The 22,015-nt window shown below is 42.0% G+C and overlaps 1 protein-coding gene across 1 annotated transcript in view; it reads right to left on the bottom strand.

The window, feature by feature from the left end:
• grm8a (glutamate receptor, metabotropic 8a) overlaps nt 1-22,015 on the bottom strand; it is a gene marked incomplete at both ends in the record, with an annotated part of 148,040 nt that overhangs the window by 62,262 nt on the left and 63,763 nt on the right. The window contains 3 exons of the mRNA XM_080050953.1: nt 18,312-18,449; nt 20,418-20,572; nt 21,064-21,199. Of these exons, the coding sequence (XP_079907079.1) occupies nt 18,312-18,449; nt 20,418-20,572; nt 21,064-21,199 (429 nt within the window). The remainder of the gene's footprint in view (nt 1-18,311; nt 18,450-20,417; nt 20,573-21,063; nt 21,200-22,015) is intronic.

The following is a 22,015-nucleotide window of genomic DNA, read 5'->3' on the forward strand; positions in this document are numbered from 1 at the left end:
TTGCACACTCTTCTTTCAAGTCGGTGCCGAGTCAAACCAACATCTTACTTTTAAGGGGCAAATTGCAAGACTGCCTGTCAGATTAATAATCTTACATTTTGTGACAGAAAATACTGGTTTCTGGAGCCGGTCGTATTGAGGCAAAAAGTATTAATTGCATAAGCACATGCAGGTTTGGTTATCCAGCAGCAGGCCATGGCTTGAAAATAAGAAAAACTACTTGCTCAAGGCAGCAGACTGGGAGGGAGGGTTAGAAAATCTATTGACTTTGCTATAGCGCCATGCATAAAAAAACAATTTGAGTTGGCTATTATACTGTTATGTGTATCTCCGCCATCCGATTTGACATTTCATGAGAAAACATAGCTGCACAAATGACAGAAACCTTTCACTATAGCCAGAGAAGGCAAGCACCTTTCGGCCAATGACCCGCTCAACATTTATAATTAAAACACATTCACACCTCTGCATGCAGCTGCCGAGAAAAGGGAGAGATTTCCTCGTTTGCTTCTGAATTTCTAGCCCCATAGCCCTGTTTTATAACCTCACAGCTAAATTAACGTGCCTTCATTTACTTCCACTGGCCAACCAATTGTATAGTGTGAACTAACCTCTGCTCATTTTCTTTTTAGATGCACACGTCTTAGCTCCAGAAACTATGTTTTTTTTTTAATATGCCAACACTTATTATCTAATTATGATTTTTTAAATGTATTATGCTGTTTTTTCTTCTCTGTGAAACCCATTTTAGAACATACAATTGTCACGGTGTCAGGCAAATACAAGTACAACATTAAATATATAGTGCGTGCGTAACCAATGTCGCCCCTATGAGGATTTCTGAGTAATTACAACAACAGTCTCGGCTCATCTAGATGAGGTAAGAATTCTGTGATCGCGCATGGATTGTATACCTTCTGCTGCACGTCCAGGCATTTTCTCAGCAGTAGAATCAACAACTGATAGGCCTGATCAACTTTGTTTCAACTCATTTGGCGATGGCGTGAATGTAACCGACAATCATTTATAAGAAAAAGTTACACACTATATCTTTAACACTGAGGCCTTAAGCTGGGAACACACCGCACTGGCCGCGCGGCGAGATTACATACAAAGTCAATGTACTAGCGCGTGGCCGCGCGTCCACCCAATAATCGGCGTCCAGCGGCCGGCGGCGGGGGCTTGCGCGGCGCGTGGCCGCGCCTCATGAGAGGCGCGTGAATCGGGAGCGCGGCCATTAGCGGCGCATAGAAATTGTGTCATCGAAGGAGCGTGAATCGAAGGCTTGTGCGGCGAGCACGGCGCCGCAGAAAAAGATGAAATTTTTCATCTTTTTCTGCAGCGCCGCCGGGCACCGCGCCTCCACAGCCAATCAGCGTTGAGATTGCCCGGTGGCGGTGGTCTGCAAGACGAGGTGGGCGTGTGGAGTGAGGACATTGGGCTTCCAATACATTCTGCAAATATGTGTATTTTGCATCTGTTTAGCTGTTGGTTGTACTTTAGCCAAGGTAGCGCCGGTTAGCATAGTGAAACTCACCCAGCTGTGTGCTGCTCCTGAGGATAATATGAACCCAAAGTTGACGGCAGTGTCCGTGTGGAATTCCATATAGTACAGCGAAGCACCGGTGTTGTCCTCCGTCAGCCGGCACACTTTCACTTTCAGGTAGGCTGATGTCTGCCTTTATTTGTGCTGCTGAGCACACACTGCTGTTGTTAATGTGTTTGGAATGTTGCTGAATTGCTGTTAATGTGTGTGTATTTGCGATCGGGGTGCGTGTTCAGGCTGTTTTAATGATATTTGTGACAAGACTGCCGCTGGTTACACAGTGAACCTACATCTGTATTTTTTGGCACAGCTGGACCATGTTATTGTTGTTGTTGCACCGTAAGTGTGACGGGTCTGATCTCGGCGTCGGCGTCAGGAATATATGGCCCAATATGACCAAGCGGCGAGCCTCCTGCGGTCACGCGGCCAACCGCTGCCTACGATGAGGCGGCGGTTGGCCGCGGCGGCGACTGCGGTGAACATGGCCCAATATGACCAAGCGGCGAACCTCCTGCATTCACGCGGCCAACCGCCGCAGGCGGCCAATGCGGTGTGTTCCCAGCTTTAAAGTTGTTCTTTTTACGTGGTCTGACATTGCTGCCGTCCCCTGGGTGCACTACTCTAGTAACATCTTCAGTAATGAGATTGATGTTAGTTAGGCCAGACAAAACCCCTCGGCATACTACGCTGGATCAACGGATGTGTCTGGTGGAAACAAAAACCAATAGAGAAGAGCAGCAAGGGGAACGTAATGCAACTAACTGACTGGCAAACTGTCTTGATGGATCCAACTGGGAGTCAATTTACTGCCCGTGTCACAAATCTCAGGGCAACCATCGCCCGATACATTGAGTCTAGAATCGACATTAGAGAAAGGGGGTTGTATGGAAGGCGACACTCGGATGTGTTCCAGCTCTTAAATCTATGGTGATGGAGTACCAATTAAAATAGTACATATCTGCACATTCAAGCTTTAGGCTGAAATAATTGAATTGTGATCTGACTTGATAGTGTTTAAACAGATGTGCCTGCCTTTCATACTTCTCAGAGTCGAATTAATTTGTCTCCATTTGACTTCACTGGAGAGGCGCCACACGGAGGAGTTATGGGGTTAAGTGCCCTGCTTAGAGGTGCTTCAATGATGGTCTTAAAAGTTTAACTGCACTGCATACAATTTGCATTGCTGTTTGGACAACTTTACTGTCATATGTATCTTATACTTCTGTGTTATTCTTTAATTAGTTCAAATGTTACTGTTTTAAAGAGTTATCCAAAACCCTCTTAACAAATAAATATCGGAGTATTGTTAAAATTGATGTTAGGAGAGGGGTGCATTCTCTGCGTGCTCCCTATTCAAAAGAGCAAATGAGAAAACTACACCTTTAACACAATGAAATCCAGAAAAAGCTGCGTAATGAACTGTTTCCTAAAAACACACTATTTTGACAGAATCATTTGTTTGTTCTTCTCTCTATTTTCCATCCACTCAACCAAGGCTTCCTTGAGAACATATCAGTAATACCCCTTGTTTCCTAACACTTCTCTAAAATGTCAGAAATGCTAATCTATGCCCCTTAAGAGACAGACTAGCAGTAGAGGTATCAGGAGAGGAGGCGGAGGGATACTAAGGATGGGTACATACACCCAGAGTGGGTATATCTCCCTCCCTCCTATGTCTTACTGTGAGGTACTGATAACCTTTAAAGGGAGAGAGAACTTTTTACACATACTGATATCACTAGTCCCCCGCAAGAGAGATAAAAGTCATCCAGTGATTAGAGACACTGGAATCAGGCATACATTCTTGCTATGGTGGTCTACTGCATTGCATAAATCATTGAACAAACCTTACAACTGAACTGATAGGCAAGAAGTAGTAGAAGTAAGAACTCTGCAGTACTTGTGAACAGTTCAATAGCACCAACCCAATTGAAATTGGACTTCATTGGAATGTGGCTTTGGCCAAAAGGCCTTGACCGGATTTACACTTTTGTTAGTTTGTGTGAGTCTATTGGAACCAGCTAAAATAGTGCTCGAACAAAGACCACACAAATGGTTAAAAGTGTAATGTATTGCATGGCCCATCCGAGCAAAAATTACTTAAAATGAAGATAAAACATTTTGGGCAATCCTACTGTTAGAAGTTAAAGCATTCAATTCAAACTACAAAACGTAAGTCATGAAACTGATTTGTCACAAAGGTGAAAATATGTAAAAAAAACAAAAAACATCTGAGCTCTGATTGATGACCAAATAGTTGTTTTTGACAGAGTAGCCTGATAAAGCCAAGGGGAACAGAAAGCACACGCTGTTACACTGAAGTGTGTTCATGGCAATATGGCTTATTGTCATTATTTGTATTTTCTACTACATTGCTTCCTAGTGCATAAGAGCACAGTGCAGAATGCAGGCCTGCAATCTCTAAAACTAAGTCAAAATACTGCATACTTATACCCCCAGAGAATCACAGGAATGGATCACACGAGCAGCAGGGAAATAGTAATACTCCGTAACACACAACCCGGGAAGCAATGAAACATATTTTATACATTCCCACTAATTAACACAATGCCCTTGAGCTGGCTGCCTAATGTCCTACCATAATTACAACCCTAATTATGCCAAAAGTCAATAAACAAAACTAAACAAGACGTTAATGAGCAAATGTTTTCACAGCAACACACCTTTACAGAGTAGAAAAAGGTGGCCACTAAAGTGATACTGTATCCAAAAAGCATTCTTTCTACGATCAAACTCAAGCCGACAAGTGGAGGCTTGAAAGTCGGCTGCTAAAAGGTTCTAACTAAGTCCTTCATTTAAAACAGACAGTGATCAGCATAGGTTCATCTCGGTTGCAATGTATTCCATTTGATGCATGTATGCAGCTGTGCACATTTGCATATAGGGAGAATACATAATATGGCAAAATACAGCATGAGATTGATATCAAAAGAGCTTTATGTAGTCTTACTTTGGCAAGTGCATGAGTATTTGAAGCATAATACAAGGTTACAAGCTGCTATAGTTTCAATGCACAACCCGGAAAGACACACTTAAACATTGATGCCCAATTAATGGACACCTCAGAAATGAACTGAAACTCTAAAAGAGACCTGAAGAGGGCATGGCTGCTTTCCAAATGTCCTCAGAATAGGGATATCAATAAAAGGGATACATTGATAGAAAGACTTTGTCTCAACCTTTTATAACCGACCCATAAATATCAGATTTCTCACTGGAAATTATCATAAGTCATTATTTTTGAACCAGATTTGAGAGCTCATAATACAGAACCAGGATGTGTATATTGCTTGTCTTTTCTAAACAAGCCTGCATATTTGTTTTTTCCCCGTGATGTATCGTTATGTGTGCACATTGTATGCAGAAAAAGGTGACAGAGCGTTGCACTGTGAGCCATAGATCAACATGTCACCGGATAATGAGAATTTCTTTTTGCTCTGCCTGGTCTTATGAGATGTGAAACGACATGATGCATCATTAATCAGCATATCGCAAGAAAACGCAATCCTGCCCACGAGACAGTTAAACGACTGGTGGTGCTGTTAAGGAGTGCTGCTAACGGGAAAACACCACTGACTCTCTGTTTCCTTGGGTTGCGTCAGGTCTGACTGTGTGTGTGTGTGTGTGTGTGTGTGTGTGTGTGTGTGTGTGTGTGTGTGTGTGTGTGTGTGTGTGTGTGTGTGTGTGTGTGTGTGTGTGTGTGTGTGTGTGTGTGTGTGTGTGTGTGTGTGTGTGTGTGTGTGTGCGTGCGTGTGTGTGTGTGTGTGTGTGTGTGTGTAGAGTATATGATACAATACAGCTTGTATACAAGCTTTTCACATCAATGAAGTGGCCTCAAATGTATTTATCTCTACCCTGTGTGTGTACAGGTGCAAAACAGTCTGTAATACATGACGATTAAGTATAGTGCAGAGATACTTTTGTGTGTGTGTGTGTGTGTGTGTGTGTGTGTGTGTCTTTTTCTACTCAGTGTTAATGACACCAGAGGTCCAAAGGCAGCTAGGTTGGTTGGCTGCTTGTCGGGAAAATAAATGAAGACTTCAAAAGACTGTGAGAGGCAGGAGTTACAGATGAAAAGTGTCTTTCAATATTTTTTTTGCTAACCAAAAGCTGCATGGAGGACGCACTCATCTCCATATCTGCCTCCAGGTCATTTATTTGGTCTTGTTTCATAGGCAGCAAGCAAGGCGATGTGCTGCAATCTGTTTCTAGACCTGTGAAGAAAATGTCTTAAAAGCCCACAGACATGGCATTAACCTTGTTCCAATTTTCAATTTATTCTTAAGATGTTAAGATTTGTTTTAAATTGAGATAATCTGCCGTTTGCCTTCTATTACACATTTTAGAGTAGTGTAATTTTGTTTTATTTGAATATATTTTTTAAAGATGAAGTAATAGTTGCCTTTTTTCACCATTATCATTATTCAGTATTCATTTGACACCATGGTTTGATACATAGCGCCTCTTCAAACATCTCTTAAACGACCATTAGTTATAGCACTTGAATTGTCTAACCTGGCACTCCAGCTCCGATGCAGAGGTGGTGTTACTATGACTCAACCTGGTTAGAACATGCAGAGCGGTGGAGAGGACAGCTATCCAAATATAACCTTCAGATTAGAAAAGCCAAGAGCTGGACATCTAAATTTGTGTGACAAGCTGTGAAGACTCACACACGGAAAGGTCAATTCATTCTTTTTGACCCCCTTAACTTCATGAAACCCTGAGCGGTATCAAAATGTGGAGATAGGATGCCTGATGGATTTTAGTAACTGTTAAGGCCGAATTCCACCGGCTGCATCTCCGGTCCTTCTCCGCTCCAGCACGGCAGAAACAGTAATACAATTAAGAGCAGTCAGTGGGTGAGTTTCCACCACGTCCGCTGCACCGTCTCTCTGCTCCGCTGCTGCTCCAGCTCTCCGGTGAAATACGCACTGCTTCTATTTCTGCCGGATGCCTGAGCTCACCGCATCAATTTAGCACAGAACACATCGAGATAGACAGGAACACAAGCGCCGACAAAACAATAAAACCTCCGGTTAATTTTCAAAATAAGACACTCGGTGTTCACTGCAGGTGACATTCTCAAAACAGAGACACATACAAGCATGTCCACTGTTCTTTTACTCGTTCGGATGGGAACAATAACCTTCCGTGCGTTCGTTGTTGTGTAAATACCATATAGGAGAATCATATTATCAAGAGCGATCGCCCGTCACTTTTATTACCGCGGGAACTCCTCGTTCTCGCGACTCCAGCTGTTCAGCGGAGCTGGCCGTGCCCGCTTTGAAAACGGAGCCGGTGGGTATTGACGGACGTGGGCGCACGGAGCAAAACCGTTGGACACCGCACGCGCAGCCAGTGGAATTCCGGGGTTAGTGTCACATTTGAATTGAAACATGGATTAGTATTTCTTTTAAATAGAATAACGCTATCGGACACACACAACTAATACTGATCAATGCACTAAATGCCAGAGAAAGTTTTTTTTCAAAGCAGACATCATCAAACCTTTTAGGCTGTGCTATAGTTGCTTTCTCAACTAGAAGTGAAACAACTCTTTCCAGGCCCTGGTCTCCATTTTGGTATCCACAGAGCCGATATAACGTTCGGTTAAACAAGCTTAACTGAAAGCCCATGCCCCATATCCCCCTGGTACACTCGCTCTTGAATCCAGTAACATATGTGCTTCACACCACTGCCTTGCTAGTGGAGCCAATGCTGTGTCTAATGCAAACACGAACCAATACATTACGGCTGTGAAGGGGCGGCTAATACAAGAATGCTGACTGGCGTAAGTGCCTTGATGGATGCCTTCATGGCCCAGTGTACCGACCATGGTTCTAACATAGAGATTGATTGATGGCCCCACGGATGACAGAGTAATGATTTCGACAAGCTCCTTTAATTAAGCATCAATTAGGAACACGATTCAATTCCCTCCTCCACCAGCGTTGCTTAGTAATATTTTTTTTTTCTGCTTCTTCTTCCTTTTGTCTCGGTTTTCTCACCTACATGCATATTTGCTTTCCTCTTCAAAATGCAGGTGATACTCAGGATAAAGCAAACTCATGTAGATGGTGATGAATAAAATTAAAAACATAAAGGTTTTTTTAATTAGCTTTTTCTCTCATTTATCAAACATGTCCGAAAGCAATGGAGAAGATGACACACACACACACACACACACACACACACACACACACAGTCAGACCTGTCAGGGTGACACACATATCACACACACACACACACACACACACACACACACACACACACAGTCAGACCTGTCAGGGTGACACACATACACACACACACACACACACACACACACACACACACACACACACACACACACACACACACACACACACACACACACACACACACACACACACACACACACACACACACACACAGATCCTAATTCATAGGTATTTAGAAATCACTGTCCTAACACACGTAGGGTATTTTGCTTGAAGACATTTTTGCTTTACATGTCAAAACATGAAGACAAGCAAAAAGATGACCACTCCTCCACTAAAGCCCTCAAATGAATGATGCACACACACAGGGAGTTCAATTGTAACAGCCATACTTGTCTGGCTCTGAGCTAGCTTTAGGGCTAATCTGCCAAGAAATAAATTAATGATCAATAGGAGAGAATAGGAAATGAGCATCAGACAGAGATTCTGCTCCACACGATTTGACAAGGGAGACAGGGGTTATGTCAATACACCGCTGCACAAAATACCAGTCATGAGATTCGAGTGGGGGTTTGTGCTCTTGCAAATAGGCCTGAACGTGTGTTTATATCTACATGTTCAATAATTGGTAGCTAAATTGTGTGTGCGTGTGTGTGTGTGCGCGCGTGTGTGTGTGTGTGTGTGTGTGTGTGTGTGCGTGCGTGCGTGTGTGTGTGATGTATGTGATGTGTGATGTGTATGTGTGTGTGTCTGTGTGTGTGTGTGTGTGTGTGTGTGTGTGAGAAATCAATGTCAAATGTATGTACGAGTGAGCCAGCATTCGGGTCAATCAAAGAAAACTCTGAAAAAAAAATCTATCCAGAACTGAAGCATGAATTGTCAAAAAATGTAGTGGGCTAAGTCAGTTTTAGTTTGTTGAGCACAGAATATGAAAAAGGGTAATTTGACGACTGGCTGACGGTTTGGACAACTTTGTAAAAGGGAGAATTCAAGTTTACTACAATTTGAGTCGTAATTTTGAAGTCATGGTCATAATCTCTAAATGATGTATGATTCCCAATTTCTAGAAGAAAATGTGAAATGTTAGCAAATCCTTAATCGCAAAAGAAAATAGTTGAAGCATACAGACTACAGCAAGTATGAGGTAACTATTGAACGAGGACTAATTGGTGAAAAAACATTGTGTAAAAACAACATTGGTAGCCTACAATGTTTCAAAGTTTTTACTCAATTGCTTGTTTGTTTAAAAAAAAAAAACTATTTATCACCCCTGATAATCTTGTTTATGCTGACCTCTTGTGGTTTAAATTCACACTTTTTTTTGCAGCGATATAAAAGTGTACCTCAGGGTGTGTTATTCCACCGTGACATCACTTTTGGGGGTGTGGTCAAAAATGCAACAGAGGTCACTTGCAGTCAGTGGGGTGTAACTGTTATCCCAACATAAGAAATATTTTAGAAAGAGCTTTCCTGGCTCTCAATTTGCTGAATGCAATGTTACCAGTCCAGATCTAAGATAAATGATGGTCAAAACAACAACAAAAAGAGTTAAGCAATACACCAGTATAGCTCTTTACCAGATGAAGGGCTGTCTATCTCTATTGCTGACTACTGTATATGTCTGGGTTATTCACCGACCGAGCAGATCTCTCTTCCTCTGCATTCTTATCCTAGTCTTTCATCTTCATTCACAGCTGATCTCAAACCTGCTGTCAGACTGCAACCAGAATGTTTTTCTGCTTCACAAAGACACAATTTGCTGCACACCACTTTTTCATGAATAATGTGACACAAACAGACATATGTGGCTAGAATATACGTTACATATGTTATTGTTGGCATATATTATTGCTGATGGTATACAGCTGATATAAATAATTCATAAGTCATTATTCATATTATGCTGCATCACCGTCCGTGCACAACAACAGGGCTGTGCTCATCACAAGCCTTCAACTTTTTACTTTTTATATATATAATTTTTTTTGAGAGTCCGCTCTTCTCTTAATATCTCTCCGGCACAGCTTTCACACAAACAAATAAACAAGAATTTTTCATTTGTGTCACCTAGGGAATGTCTGTTTTATGTCAGCTGGGGCCAATCTTCCCATTATTGAACAAGCGTATACACACACACACACGCACGCACGCACGCACGCACGCACGCACGCACGCACACACACACACACACACACACAAAGAGCATGATAACGGTATAGTGAGAGGAAATTGGATCGAACAGGACAGCAGAATGGAAAAAAAGAAACCTAAACAAAAGAGGGAATAAGCAATGATAAATGGAAGGTAATTTATTGGCGGGAAGGTAAGAAATAAGAGCCAATATAATACGAGAGAGGAGAGAAGAAGGGAGGGGGTGGTGGAGGTATATATGCAGAGAGAGAAACAGGTATTGTTGAGGAGAGGATGAACCGTGAAATCACATTAGCAGAGCAGAACTTGCCTGCAACAGCCTTTCACTGCATACAGAAGTGTGTGTGTATACACTTAAGGGTATCTGCACATTATTTTAGCTTGAATGTTCATGTAATGAATCCACATGTGTTTAGCCCTACACAATGTTCAATAAAAACTGAATAATATGCCGACAGATATGGCTCTGGGTCAAATGGGTCACTGTATTGGATTATTTATTTTTTTAAGTCATAAGGGCAAGAAGCCACATTCCCTTAAGTCAACCTTTAGTGCTGTTAAAACTACTTTGGCAACTAAGAAATTAAATTGGCAAAATTGTTTAGTGTTTACAATCTAGGTCTTACTTTTATAGTTGTGGACATCATTCACCCTCTGTTTATTACTCAGATCTGGTGCAGTTTTTTTTAGAATAACTAATAAAGTGATTTGTCAAGTAATTTACCGGCAAGTCGCACTAATAGATATTTAGGAATCTATCTATCCATCCATTCATCCATTCATCCATTCATCCATCCATCCGTAAAGCAAAACAACTTTCAGCTTATTCTCCTTCAAAGATGCATGTGTGTTTGTATCCAGTTGCAGGTGTGCTTTTGGGAGTGTATCAGTGACGGCAAGGTGTGCGGCAGGGACACAGTGAGCATTGAGACTCGCTCAGGTTGGATTACAGTGTGTCTCTGTGTGTGTGTGTGTGTGTGTGTGTGTGTGTGTGTGTGTGTGTGTGTGTGTGTGTGTGTGTGTGTGTGTGTGTGTGTAGGTGTGTGGTTGGTGTCTAACACTGATAGATGTACAGTGGGACACTGATGTCTTTAAACTACACAGTGCTACCGATAAAGGCAAGACACAGTCTCACAAGCACAAGCACATCCTGTATGAGAAATCAGGCACACAATACATGCATGCTCCTTGTTGCATGAAAAGACAACAGTTCAGGGGTAGGAAATGTTTAATATGTCCATCTTAACCTTGGACGTGCCATTTTAACTTTGCTGAGCCACAGCGTGTTAGGTAAACATTTCCCCAGAATGTAATAAATTCTAGTGTTTAATGCTCAACATTTAATTGGGAGGATCCCCAGACCATCCGCTTATAATGTGAACCCCCCTAATGTCAAAAACTAAACCTACTGCTGCATGTCAATCATTAATCAGACATATGCACATAAAGTCATCTATACAGAGCGGTTAGATAACCACGTCCTCATAAGAAGATGGAATTCCACTGCGGCTCAAATGACACTTTATCTCACCTATCCTGAAACCCAATGCTTGCAAAGAGTCATACAATACTGCGTGTCTGTTGCCATCATCCAATACTGTCTCACAGTCCCGCAAAACTGTCTGTCTGCGCCTCTCCCTCTCTTAATTGTCCATCTGTGTGTATGTCTCTCCGTCTTTCAGGGTGCTGGACCCGGAGGCCTTTTCACAGGGGAGGGAACAGTTTATCCAGCCTGCCAGCCTGATAACTCCTTCTCTTTCCCAATCCACCTCATTAGGATATGGACTATTTGCGGCGAGCGAAAAAATTTGTGTGTTGTGTGTGCAGGGGGTAAATGTGTGAACGGCCAAGTCGGGATCTAATTAACTCTTGGGATCTGTATGTTGTGTGTGTGTGTGTGTGTGTGTGTGTGTGTGTGTGTGTGTGTGTGTGTGTGTGTGTGTGTGTGTGTGTGTGTGTGTGCATCTCACACAGACAGACACCATTGAGCACAACGCTAATAGTGGAAGAAGTCGTTGCATCTTTAAACGCATTTCTCTTTCACTGAGTAGGGAAAGTATTTTAAAAAAGCATATGCTATCAAACTATCGCCTTGTAGCCTTTTAGAAGATAATTTTTCTCATTAATAACACTCTGTAAAGTATTAATATTTGATGTTAAACTAGGGGAATGTAAAAGTATCATAAGCATGTGTGTGTGTGTGTGTGTGTGTGTGTGTGTGTGCGCGCGGTGTGTATAAGCGGTTGTTAATCTTCTGTGTTTGCCCATTAAGTGAGGAAGAAGTTGAAGAACAACCTTGATCAGGCAGCTTCCCAGGGAAACTATACAGTCTCGTGGTACTCTTGCTAATCATGGAGAAGTAGACCGGAGAGCTTAAACTATTAGGAGAGGATTATTTGCCACACACTTTGCCCTCATTCTCACCTGGATGACACCTGCTATCTCCCATAGCTTTATGGTACAATGTGCCTCATGCTTGTGTGTCTACAAGTGTGACATCAAATAAAGCATAAAGGTTTGATCATTTTGCTGAAGTGTAGTATTTTCGGTGACCTGATACACAGTCGGTTATATTGTAATGTGTACCATATATCTGGGCCAAGATACCAACCCCATTGCCAATTCCCCTCAATTCATTTTACTTAAAAATAAAGTGATTATGTATTGTTTGGATCGCTTCACCTGTATTTATCTGCACCACGTGTGTGTGTGTGTGTGTGTGTGTGTGTGTGTGTGTGTGTGTGTGTGTGTGTGTGTGTGTGTGTGTGTGTGTGTGTGTGTGTGTGTGTGTGTGTGTGTGTGTGTGTGTGTGTGTGTGTGTGTGTGTGTGTGTGTGTTGTGTGTGTGTGTGTGTGTGTGTGTGTGTGTCATTGAGTAGGGTGAAATGACCTCTGACCGGGAGTTATTGGACCCATTTAAACCAGGCATGCAACGCTAGGTCCATCCATAATAAGAGATGCAAGCGCAAATGACACAGCTGCATAAACTTTACATTATTACGAATAGGGTTGATAATAGCTCTACAAATAGCTATTCTAAGATTGCAGGCCCGTAATAATTATATACACGTAAGCATGCACTGATGTAAAACTCATGCTCCATTTATAGAACAGGGTTTTATTGGCCACATTTACAGTAAAGTGCAACAAAATGATACGGCCAATTAGCTTTCGAGACCATGTGAATTCAAATCAAAGATTTTTTCGAAGCACACATCAATGAGACTGAGCACAAGTTGACTGTGGGAATATGAGTGAGAAGTGAGAGGGAGAGACAGCAAAGCAGAGGAAAACACAGACATACATATTTTAGAAAACAGTTACAAATAGAAGAATATATAGGTTGAAAAAAATTCCTTTTGATGAAATTGAAATAAAAGCCCTTCACTTCTGTTCTATTTTGGTTTTTCATTTAACAGCTTTGATTTACATATACAGCATTGTCTTTTGTCTATATTCATAGCGCTTTGTCAATAGTGTATCAGTATGTTCATGCTCATGCAACGAGGCACTTTTCATTTGAATTTGACACAGTATGGGAAGGAATGACAGCTAAAACGTTTGGCAAGACAGGGATGAGAGAAAGTCACACAAGCACAAAGTCGAGTGGAGATTGACAGTCGGCAAAGTAAGAAAGATCACAAAAGCCAAGAAATCGAAGAAGAAAAAAAATAAAAGTAGGTGAAATTCCCTCGATAGTGTCACAAGTCACAACCCACATGGGAGAGAAGACAAAGAAGAAGAAAAACAAAGCAGCCAACATTGTAACAACCTTCTGTCCTGCTAGCAATCCAATTTAATTTCTGTGTGTGTGTGTGTGTGTGTGTGTACCTGCAGGCTTATAGGTACTTTCACAACGAGCACTGGAATAGATGCATTGTTGGGCCCAGGTGAGGGAGGTGTGTGTGTGTGTGTGTGTGTGTGTGTGTTTCTGTGTTTCTCTGTGTGTGTGTGTGTGTGTGTGTGTGTGTGTGTGTGTGTGTGTGTGTGTGTGTGTGTGTGTGTGTGTGTGTGTGTGTGTGTGTGTGTGTGTGTGTGTGTGTGTCTAACCCCGGGGCAGAGAAATACCAGATCTACAGAACGAGGATGTGGTAATATGAGAGATTTGATTGGCTAGGGGGTCACTGTGCGGCCAGTTAGGCAGAGCTGCCTCCACCCATTGTATTCCTATGAGGAGCGGTGAGTCCATCCTGCAAAGCATGATGGGATAACAGGCAGAGATCAAATATATACTGTTGTGTATTTGATGTAAGTGTATTTATAATCCAGCCTTCATCATTACACTTCTATTTTACTCCAATTAGGCTCAGATCCTGCTTTGCTCCGTTTTGCTTGGGGAACTCGTCGGACGAAACAGATTATTTCTCTGTATGTCTTGGTGGAGATATGCTGCTCAATAGACTGCATGTATAAATGGCTTCTCTATCCTGTTAACATGGGCGCAGAGAAATAGGCAGACACAAGTGCAGCAGATGCATAATGTGTGGCCCGGCCGTTAGTACGGAGGACGCTGTTGCCGATCGCTTTTTATTCCATCACAAATGGATTAAATCCGTACCAGGAAATAAGACGATCATGCAACTCGACTGATCAGAATTCTTCAGCACTGCAGCATATTTAAAGGTTCCCGAACCTTTGTCAAGTACTACCCCACGAGCAGGGTCTTTATGGAGGGTAAATCAAAGTTCCAGGAAATATGGTTTAGACCCTGGTTCCGGCGGTGGAAACAGGGCTTAAATCAAAGTTAAATCTGATTCAGCATTATCATGTTACCATTCATAATCTTACATAGTTGCATATAAATACATAACACTACAAAGGTGTACATGTCATCGTACAAAACAATTGATACTAGTATGTTTACATGAATATTTAAATTAGATTGATCAAGTTAGAATAAATGAACCTTTTTGGATGACTACAAAGGTGTTGCTAGAATCAACACAATGGGAAAGTTCCTCGTTGCCACTTGAGTAACTTTTAATCAGGTGTGGGGATTTATTGAAAAAAGGGTGTCTGTCAATGTGTGCTCTTGTGAGAGGCAAGAGGGTTTATACATTTTAAATTAATAAAAACACAGCCAGTGGGATTTGAGGATCAGGTGTCGAAGAGCCACATTAATTAACACATCATCCCGCAATCATCCGTGATTCTATCGGCAGCCACTGGGCATGTAAGTGTTTGTGAGCTTGTAAGTGTGTATACGTAGGCTTTATCTACGATCCGGTGTTACGCTTCAGTCGGTTTCCCCTAGGGCATCAGTTTTACCTGACTGCACGCTTTCAACATAATGGAGTGTTTTATTCCAGTAACTTGAGTTGTCCCAGTTGTGGGCTTCATAGCCTATCCACCGCGCTTGAGAAAGAAGAAAAAAAACCTTTGTACTACGCTCAGATGAGAGTGCCTTGCATTTGCGTTTCTTCTGTGCTTACTGTTGAGAGAGTTTAGATAACACTATGCAGTTCAGATGTACTGTAAATAAATTATTATTACGATGAAGTGATTGGATTTGAGAACAGATTGCAGTAGCAGCAAGTACTAACTGTTAAAAAAAGAAACACCCCCCCCCCCTGAAAGATATCATGTAACAATGACAATAGTGCAAGTGTTTTTTTACCCCCCCCACAGAACACCGGGTATATTTCGATAAAATATAGATGGGATAACTTGTTTATGGCACTCACAGAGGACTCCAGTTTTAAAAAATGTGTCTTGCAGGTGGGACTGAAGCATAAAGCATAGAAGGGTTGATGTTTTTTTTTCCCGGAGGAGGCGATGCATGAGTCATGTAGTGAAAGAAAGCCTCTGCTGGTTACTGTCTGACGAAACACTGGTAAAAAAATTAATAAAAAATCGCTCGGAACTGGAGGAAATAATTCAAAGCTTGTTTGACGCTTACGTTGACATTTAGGTGTTCCATTTCCTTGTGCTAGTGTATCACTACCAGGGCAGCAAAGATTAAATTGTCAAAATATGTTGTTGCTCAGAAAGAAAAAGCTGGTGTCCATACACAGCCTAGGCTCTGTAAACGGGTATGCAAACAAAGGGGTTTGGACAGATAGACTGTAGCTAGCAACAATGCTATCGCTATGAAAAAACAGGTAGCAGGTGTTTTTAGTATTGTAGCACGTGTGACAATAAGCCTATCAATATGTAACCAAGTGTTGAAGCCAAATACTTATCAAAGACAAAGTATACGCCGATCAGTAGCTAAGCCTATAGCACTATCATTGCTATGGTGTGTCGGTCCAAGTCCCTTTGTTTACAAAGCTGCCGTTTACAGAGCCTAGGAAGTGTATTAACAACCAATTATTTTTTTCAGCACACACACAGTACATAAAGGGAGCGGATCGTGACGAGATATTCACTGATTTTGACAACAAGCATTCTCCAGAACCTCAAGGAGTCTGATTGATTCATTATAAAAAAAAATGTAGGGACTCCAAATGTACTATTCTTTCATGCTACTTTAAACTGCCATTACATTAAATACCCTAACTAGTGCCATCAGAAGGACAAGCGCTCTTCAAACGTATGACCCTATGTCTTCTTCTCTTCGTCTCATCTAAGAATCCTCTCATTTGTTGTTTTCCCTCCATTATTTATGCTCTCGAAACAAAATGCATTCGTCTCTAATGTTTGTTTCTAATTTGTGCGGCCAAGCATTACTTCTCAACCCCTCTTCCTGTTATTATTTGTTTATTTGCACTTGTTGACTCACACACACACACACACAGTGTCTCTTGTTCTATTAGTCTCTCCCTCTCCCGGCCCCAATCACATTGAACTAATCGCACATACCCATTTCCACATCCTCCCATCAGCTGTGTGTCACCGTGGCGACCTTGAGCAGCAGGCTGTTGATTGGGCTTTCTATGTTGATGATTTGGAGGTCGCGAACCCCGGCACTTGGAATTAATGGAGTCTGTCGCACCACTACAGGGCCCCCTTGACACACAACACGCCGACGTACACAGATGCCATGGCTAGTAATAGACAGTCAATGGGAGTCACCACCCCTTACAAACCTAATTATGTGAACTAATGGCGGGAATCAGCCGGGGGATAACTTACTGTGACACACGGCACATACACATACAAACCTAATCAGAGCAGCATCGTCGTATTTAACCGAAATGTTTGTGTTCACGGGATTACACACAGGTAATGTCCATTGCTTTCCCTTAACTCTACTGTAAGTGTGACACCTTCTGTATAGCAGCTTGCAGCCGTAGATGCTGTTAAAGTGCACACACAGCCCTATCTAGCTTGTACACACACATGCACAATCAGCATAGGGCACACATGAGTTAGCACAGCTTGGCCTTATGTTAAATAACAAGCTGCAGGCATTTTGATATGACAGCAAGATGCAGGTCAAACCACACATATCGTGAACACACACACACAGCAAAATAATTATGAGAAAAAGTGCCTACAACAGCACAAATACACACATACAATATACTCCACACACAGGGAAAGACACTGAGTTCTCATATTCACAAGCACAGATTCCAATAACTTTTTATATTCCCCCACAAGCTGTTGAGTTGGAAAGCTAGTGTGATCTGTGCTTTACAGATCCTTATTAAAGTCTGCACAATGCTTTCTACAATATATACTTATATATATATATATATATATATATATATATATATATATATATATATGTACTAATTAAACCCCTGTGCGCATCCCTGTTGACAAATGTTCTGAGCCAGGATGCTCCCATGGACCCTGTAGAGTGTAGACAATCCACAGTGATGTGGTAAATCGCAGCACAGATTTCTGCGGGCTGGACTAATTGGAAACGGCCAGAAAGACGGCTTGCTTTTAGGGTGGACTACTTGTTGTCTCCAGTGCGTTCAATCTCTTACAGAGTTGAAGCTGTGTAGACTAATGTCAGAGAGAGATCAAAAGAACCACAATAGTTTGAGGATTTCTTAATTGTTGTTGAAGAGCATTGTAGAGCAATTTAGCTAGTCTATTGTTTTTGCATTGAACAGACTGGAGTATTGATTTGTATTTTATTGAGTATTGACCAGGGCAAAATGCAAGGATCTCTACTTGATGTGTTTCTGGGATGATAGATGACCAATTCAAACTGACCACCTGTTAGATTTGTTGGCTAGTAAAACTATCAACCCTCTATAGAACATCAGCGGAGTTGAAACACCTTCTTCTCAAATTGGCAATAGATTATGTGTTAGCCTCTGTTAGGAAAAAAAAATGCCGCTCTAGCTAGAAGCCGTTTCAGCTGTTTTCGTGTCTGAACAAAGTCCACAAAATTACCATCTGTAGAGAAAATGTTGACTGTTCTGGCTATCAGGCCATTTGGGATTTTAGTTTTTTCAAGACGTGATTTATATAAAATCAGAAGAGTCTTACCTGTGCATTTCTTCAGGCTACCGGGCCGTTTGCCGTGCATCCCCAGCTTACAGTTAAAGTTCTCCTCCCAGAATTCGGCGAACCAAACGTTTCGTCTGTTGTTGGACAGCGAGCGGCTACGGAAATACCTGTCAAACGCTGTTGAAAAAAAAAGGCAGACGGAGCAGTAGTTACATGTCTTGAGTAACTGCCCTCAAAAAGCATTTAACAACTTGTTTTCAACACATCCCAAGATCTTGTTCCATTGTATAATGGGTGCTTCAAGATGTAAGACCCTGCCTTTCCACTTAGCCTGCCTGTACTCAAACATGTTCTTGGCAGTGCAATTTGTTTTGACTCACAAAACGCATAAGTTATGAATAGCGCATGGATCTAAAACATGACTGAAAGGGAATTTATGTGAAGCCGTCCGCCATGGGAGCTCCTATCGAGTATACCGAAGCCAAGTAGCCTGGCAGAGCAAACATTTCAGAATGATTTTTTTTTTCCTGTCTACGTTGGCTACCTGTCCAATTTAATAAGAGGAGAAGAGCAGAGAAACAGGGCAAGAACATCAAGAACATATTTCTCCACAAACAGGGATGGAAATACCTGTCAAGAGTCTGTCAGGCTGAGATAAAGAGATGGGCGAGGGGTAAAGACAAAAGAGAAACACTGCTTGTACTCGTAATACTTGGTTCGTACCGCCATTAATTGGCAAAACAGCCTTTTGCATTGTGCCTGAGGGGGAAAGATTGGCAAAACTGCATTTAAAAGAAGAACATCTTCTATCTAGCTGTACATTACTCAATAACCAAGCTCAACCTCATCAGTGTTCTGTTGGCTACTTGAAAGAGGCAGGTGTTATTGCTCCCATGGATGGCAGGTATGCCCCAATAAGACAGCACAGACACTTTACAGTTCACTGTGTCATGACTCATTTCCACTGGGACTGTAATTCAGGGCAACACAGTGCACGTGAAACAAACCATGAAGGGAAGGGAATCCACTGGGGACTATCAGACTGACTTGGACAGCCTGTGCCATACCTGACTCGCCGTAAAAAAACAAAAAAAAAGCTGTCAAGTGCTTCATTAATCTGCCCTGCTGTCAGGGAAAGTGGTCCCGTGCGCACCTGTGTAGCTCTCAATACTGGATATACTTACACTGCTGGGAACAGTTTAGCTCCCAAAGCAGCGCATGTCATCTGGGTTCACATAATTCTCCCTGTGATCACAGATGTCATGCTCATAAAACTAAAAAGAAATTAGTAATTGTGACACAACACAGTTCTTCAAACAGCAATTATTTCCACCAAATGGTCAAAGGTTTGGGGGGAGCTGGACCCCAAGGGGTACTCAACGTCCTATGGTTATTTGATTAGATGTAACTGAGCTATTAAATCATAATATGTTTTGGTTTCATTGGGATTTGTATGTATCAAAATATGTATTCAACCAGAGCAGGGACTTCCAGGAGTTGCCTGGCAACCTCACAGTGACAACACGTTCCCAGGCTTAGTGCTAAGCTAAGCTAGCCGTCCCCCTGGGTCTAGCTTCAAATGTAATTAAGTACTTAACAGCGATGAGATATTTTCATCTAACTATTGGCAAGAATGCATATATATTTGCCAACATATCACACAACTTCATTAGTTGTCCTCTGGTTTCATTGAACCCACAACTCCTCCGTCTATTCTCAAGACCCCATAGAGTGTTCCCTCATGTCATGTCGAGCCCACTTCCATTCATTTAAACTTCTTCCTCGGCACTCACTTCATATCTTGTCGCCTTTGTGTCCTTCTGGGAGCAAATTTTCTAAGAGGGAACTCTGAAAGGGAGCAAATGAGGATGTCCTCCCGGGTCTAATAGCGTGTTGCGCGCCGGTATCAAAAGTGAGGGACCTTGAGTGTATATTTCTACTTTTGGTTTCTGGCCTTTCTTGCTGTCCCCTTAATTCAATCTATTACACTTTTCACACACACAACTTCAGCTCCCTTCCATTTGTCACTCAGCCAGGCAAGGGGTCAATGTTTGCGGCATTTTTTTAAAGTTGAAAAGATCCCCCATTTTGATCTATTGTAAGTTACTGACTGTTATGTGGCTTGGGGTCGTCGCACATTCTTACCGTCCACAGATGCTCTCTTGGGTAGGATGGTGATGGCTCCTTCGGCCACTCTCTCCTGGCCAAGCACGGGAGAGATTTTGGAGCCCCAGCTGTCTGAGCCCACCCACAGGAAGTGACCTGTCTGGTTGTTCCTTTTGGCTGCATCCAGGATTCGCCTGTTTGTAGAAAGAAATTGAGAATTATTTTGAGTGTGTGTGTGTAACTCCAAGCATTTCTGGTTGCCTCTGGCTGAATCACATTAAGTGGTTATAAGCCCCTTTGATTTCCAATTGATCAAGATAGGGAACACCCCCTACACTGTACATGGTCTATTAAATAACTTCAGGCTAATTTAGAAACTAGGAAATTGGGACGTTTGATTGAATGAAGGCTAGAACTACGTATTGAGCCCTAACAAGCTGACAAGGAGGAAAGGCAATTCATATTATGACTCTTTGCGACATTCATAATATCAGTAGTTTAACATAGATGAAGGACTAGTTAGTAGGTCAGTGTTTCTTTCAACTGAAAATGGCACATAGGTATTTTGAAGTTATCATATTATAATAAGCTGAAAATGCAGCAGAATGTGTCTCCAAAGCAAAAGGCAGTAGACAAATGATGGGTGTTAGCAAAAGGGAGACTTGTTGAAGTGCCTGGCACGTACCGTATGTCGTCCTCATTAGCGAACATAATGACGGCCCTGGCATTGGAGGTCTCCAGCAGGCGTCTGATGATCTTGTCAAACTCCCCTGTCCTGGGCTCCCTGGGGATTTTCAAGGACTGGGCAATACACACTCCACCTGGGACACAGAGAGAGAGAGAGGAGAAGAAAGAATGTATTATCAGCTTTTTAGCTCACCGATTTGCAATTCTTTAGTTTGCGTTTATGTCTCACTTTCGGTTGCTCTCCCTTGATTTGGCCCTATAAACCCCAGTGTAGAAAACTGTTGGTCTAGACATCGCTGTAAACACTCATTCTGCTGCATGGCAGTAAAAGTGAACCTGCACTTCAGCAACCTCGGCACTTTGAGGTAAACACAAGGATAAATCGACGGTAAGCGCAGCAGAAGCAGCCGCCATAAAAATGGTTCAAGAAAAATACAAAACCACAGGTTGTAATATCACTGGCCAAGGGATTTTGTGCGGGTGCCAGGACAACACAGCAACAAGCAAGTAGTTGAAATATAGTATACAAAGATCACAGACGGCCATATATCAAACATTGAAGCCAAAACACAGTTGGAGTCGGAGAATTGGTTGCGATGAGACGCGGTATGAGAGGGGTAGAGAAAAACGAGCTAGGGCAGTGGACCAGGAGAATGAAAGAAAGAAGGAAAGAAAAGGCTGGAAGAGAATTGTAGGAAAGGAAGAACTTCAGAACAGAAAGAAAAAAAATATGTATTATTGTAGAATATTTTTGTTACATGTATACTTTGTCTATTTCGTTATCTCATCACGTCACCATTTCACTATTTCTATTGTTAAGGATAAAGAGACCAGATCTCAAAGTTAATTCACTCCAAATATGTTTGATAAATAATACTTAAAAACCTTCCTCATTAAATATATTAATACATGAGGAAGGTTTTTGTCACCTTGTTCTTTCTCAATGTCCA

Source organism: Ammodytes marinus, assembly GCF_949987685.1.
Source record: "Ammodytes marinus genome assembly, chromosome: 22".
Taxonomy (NCBI): Eukaryota; Metazoa; Chordata; class Actinopteri; order Uranoscopiformes; family Ammodytidae; genus Ammodytes; species Ammodytes marinus.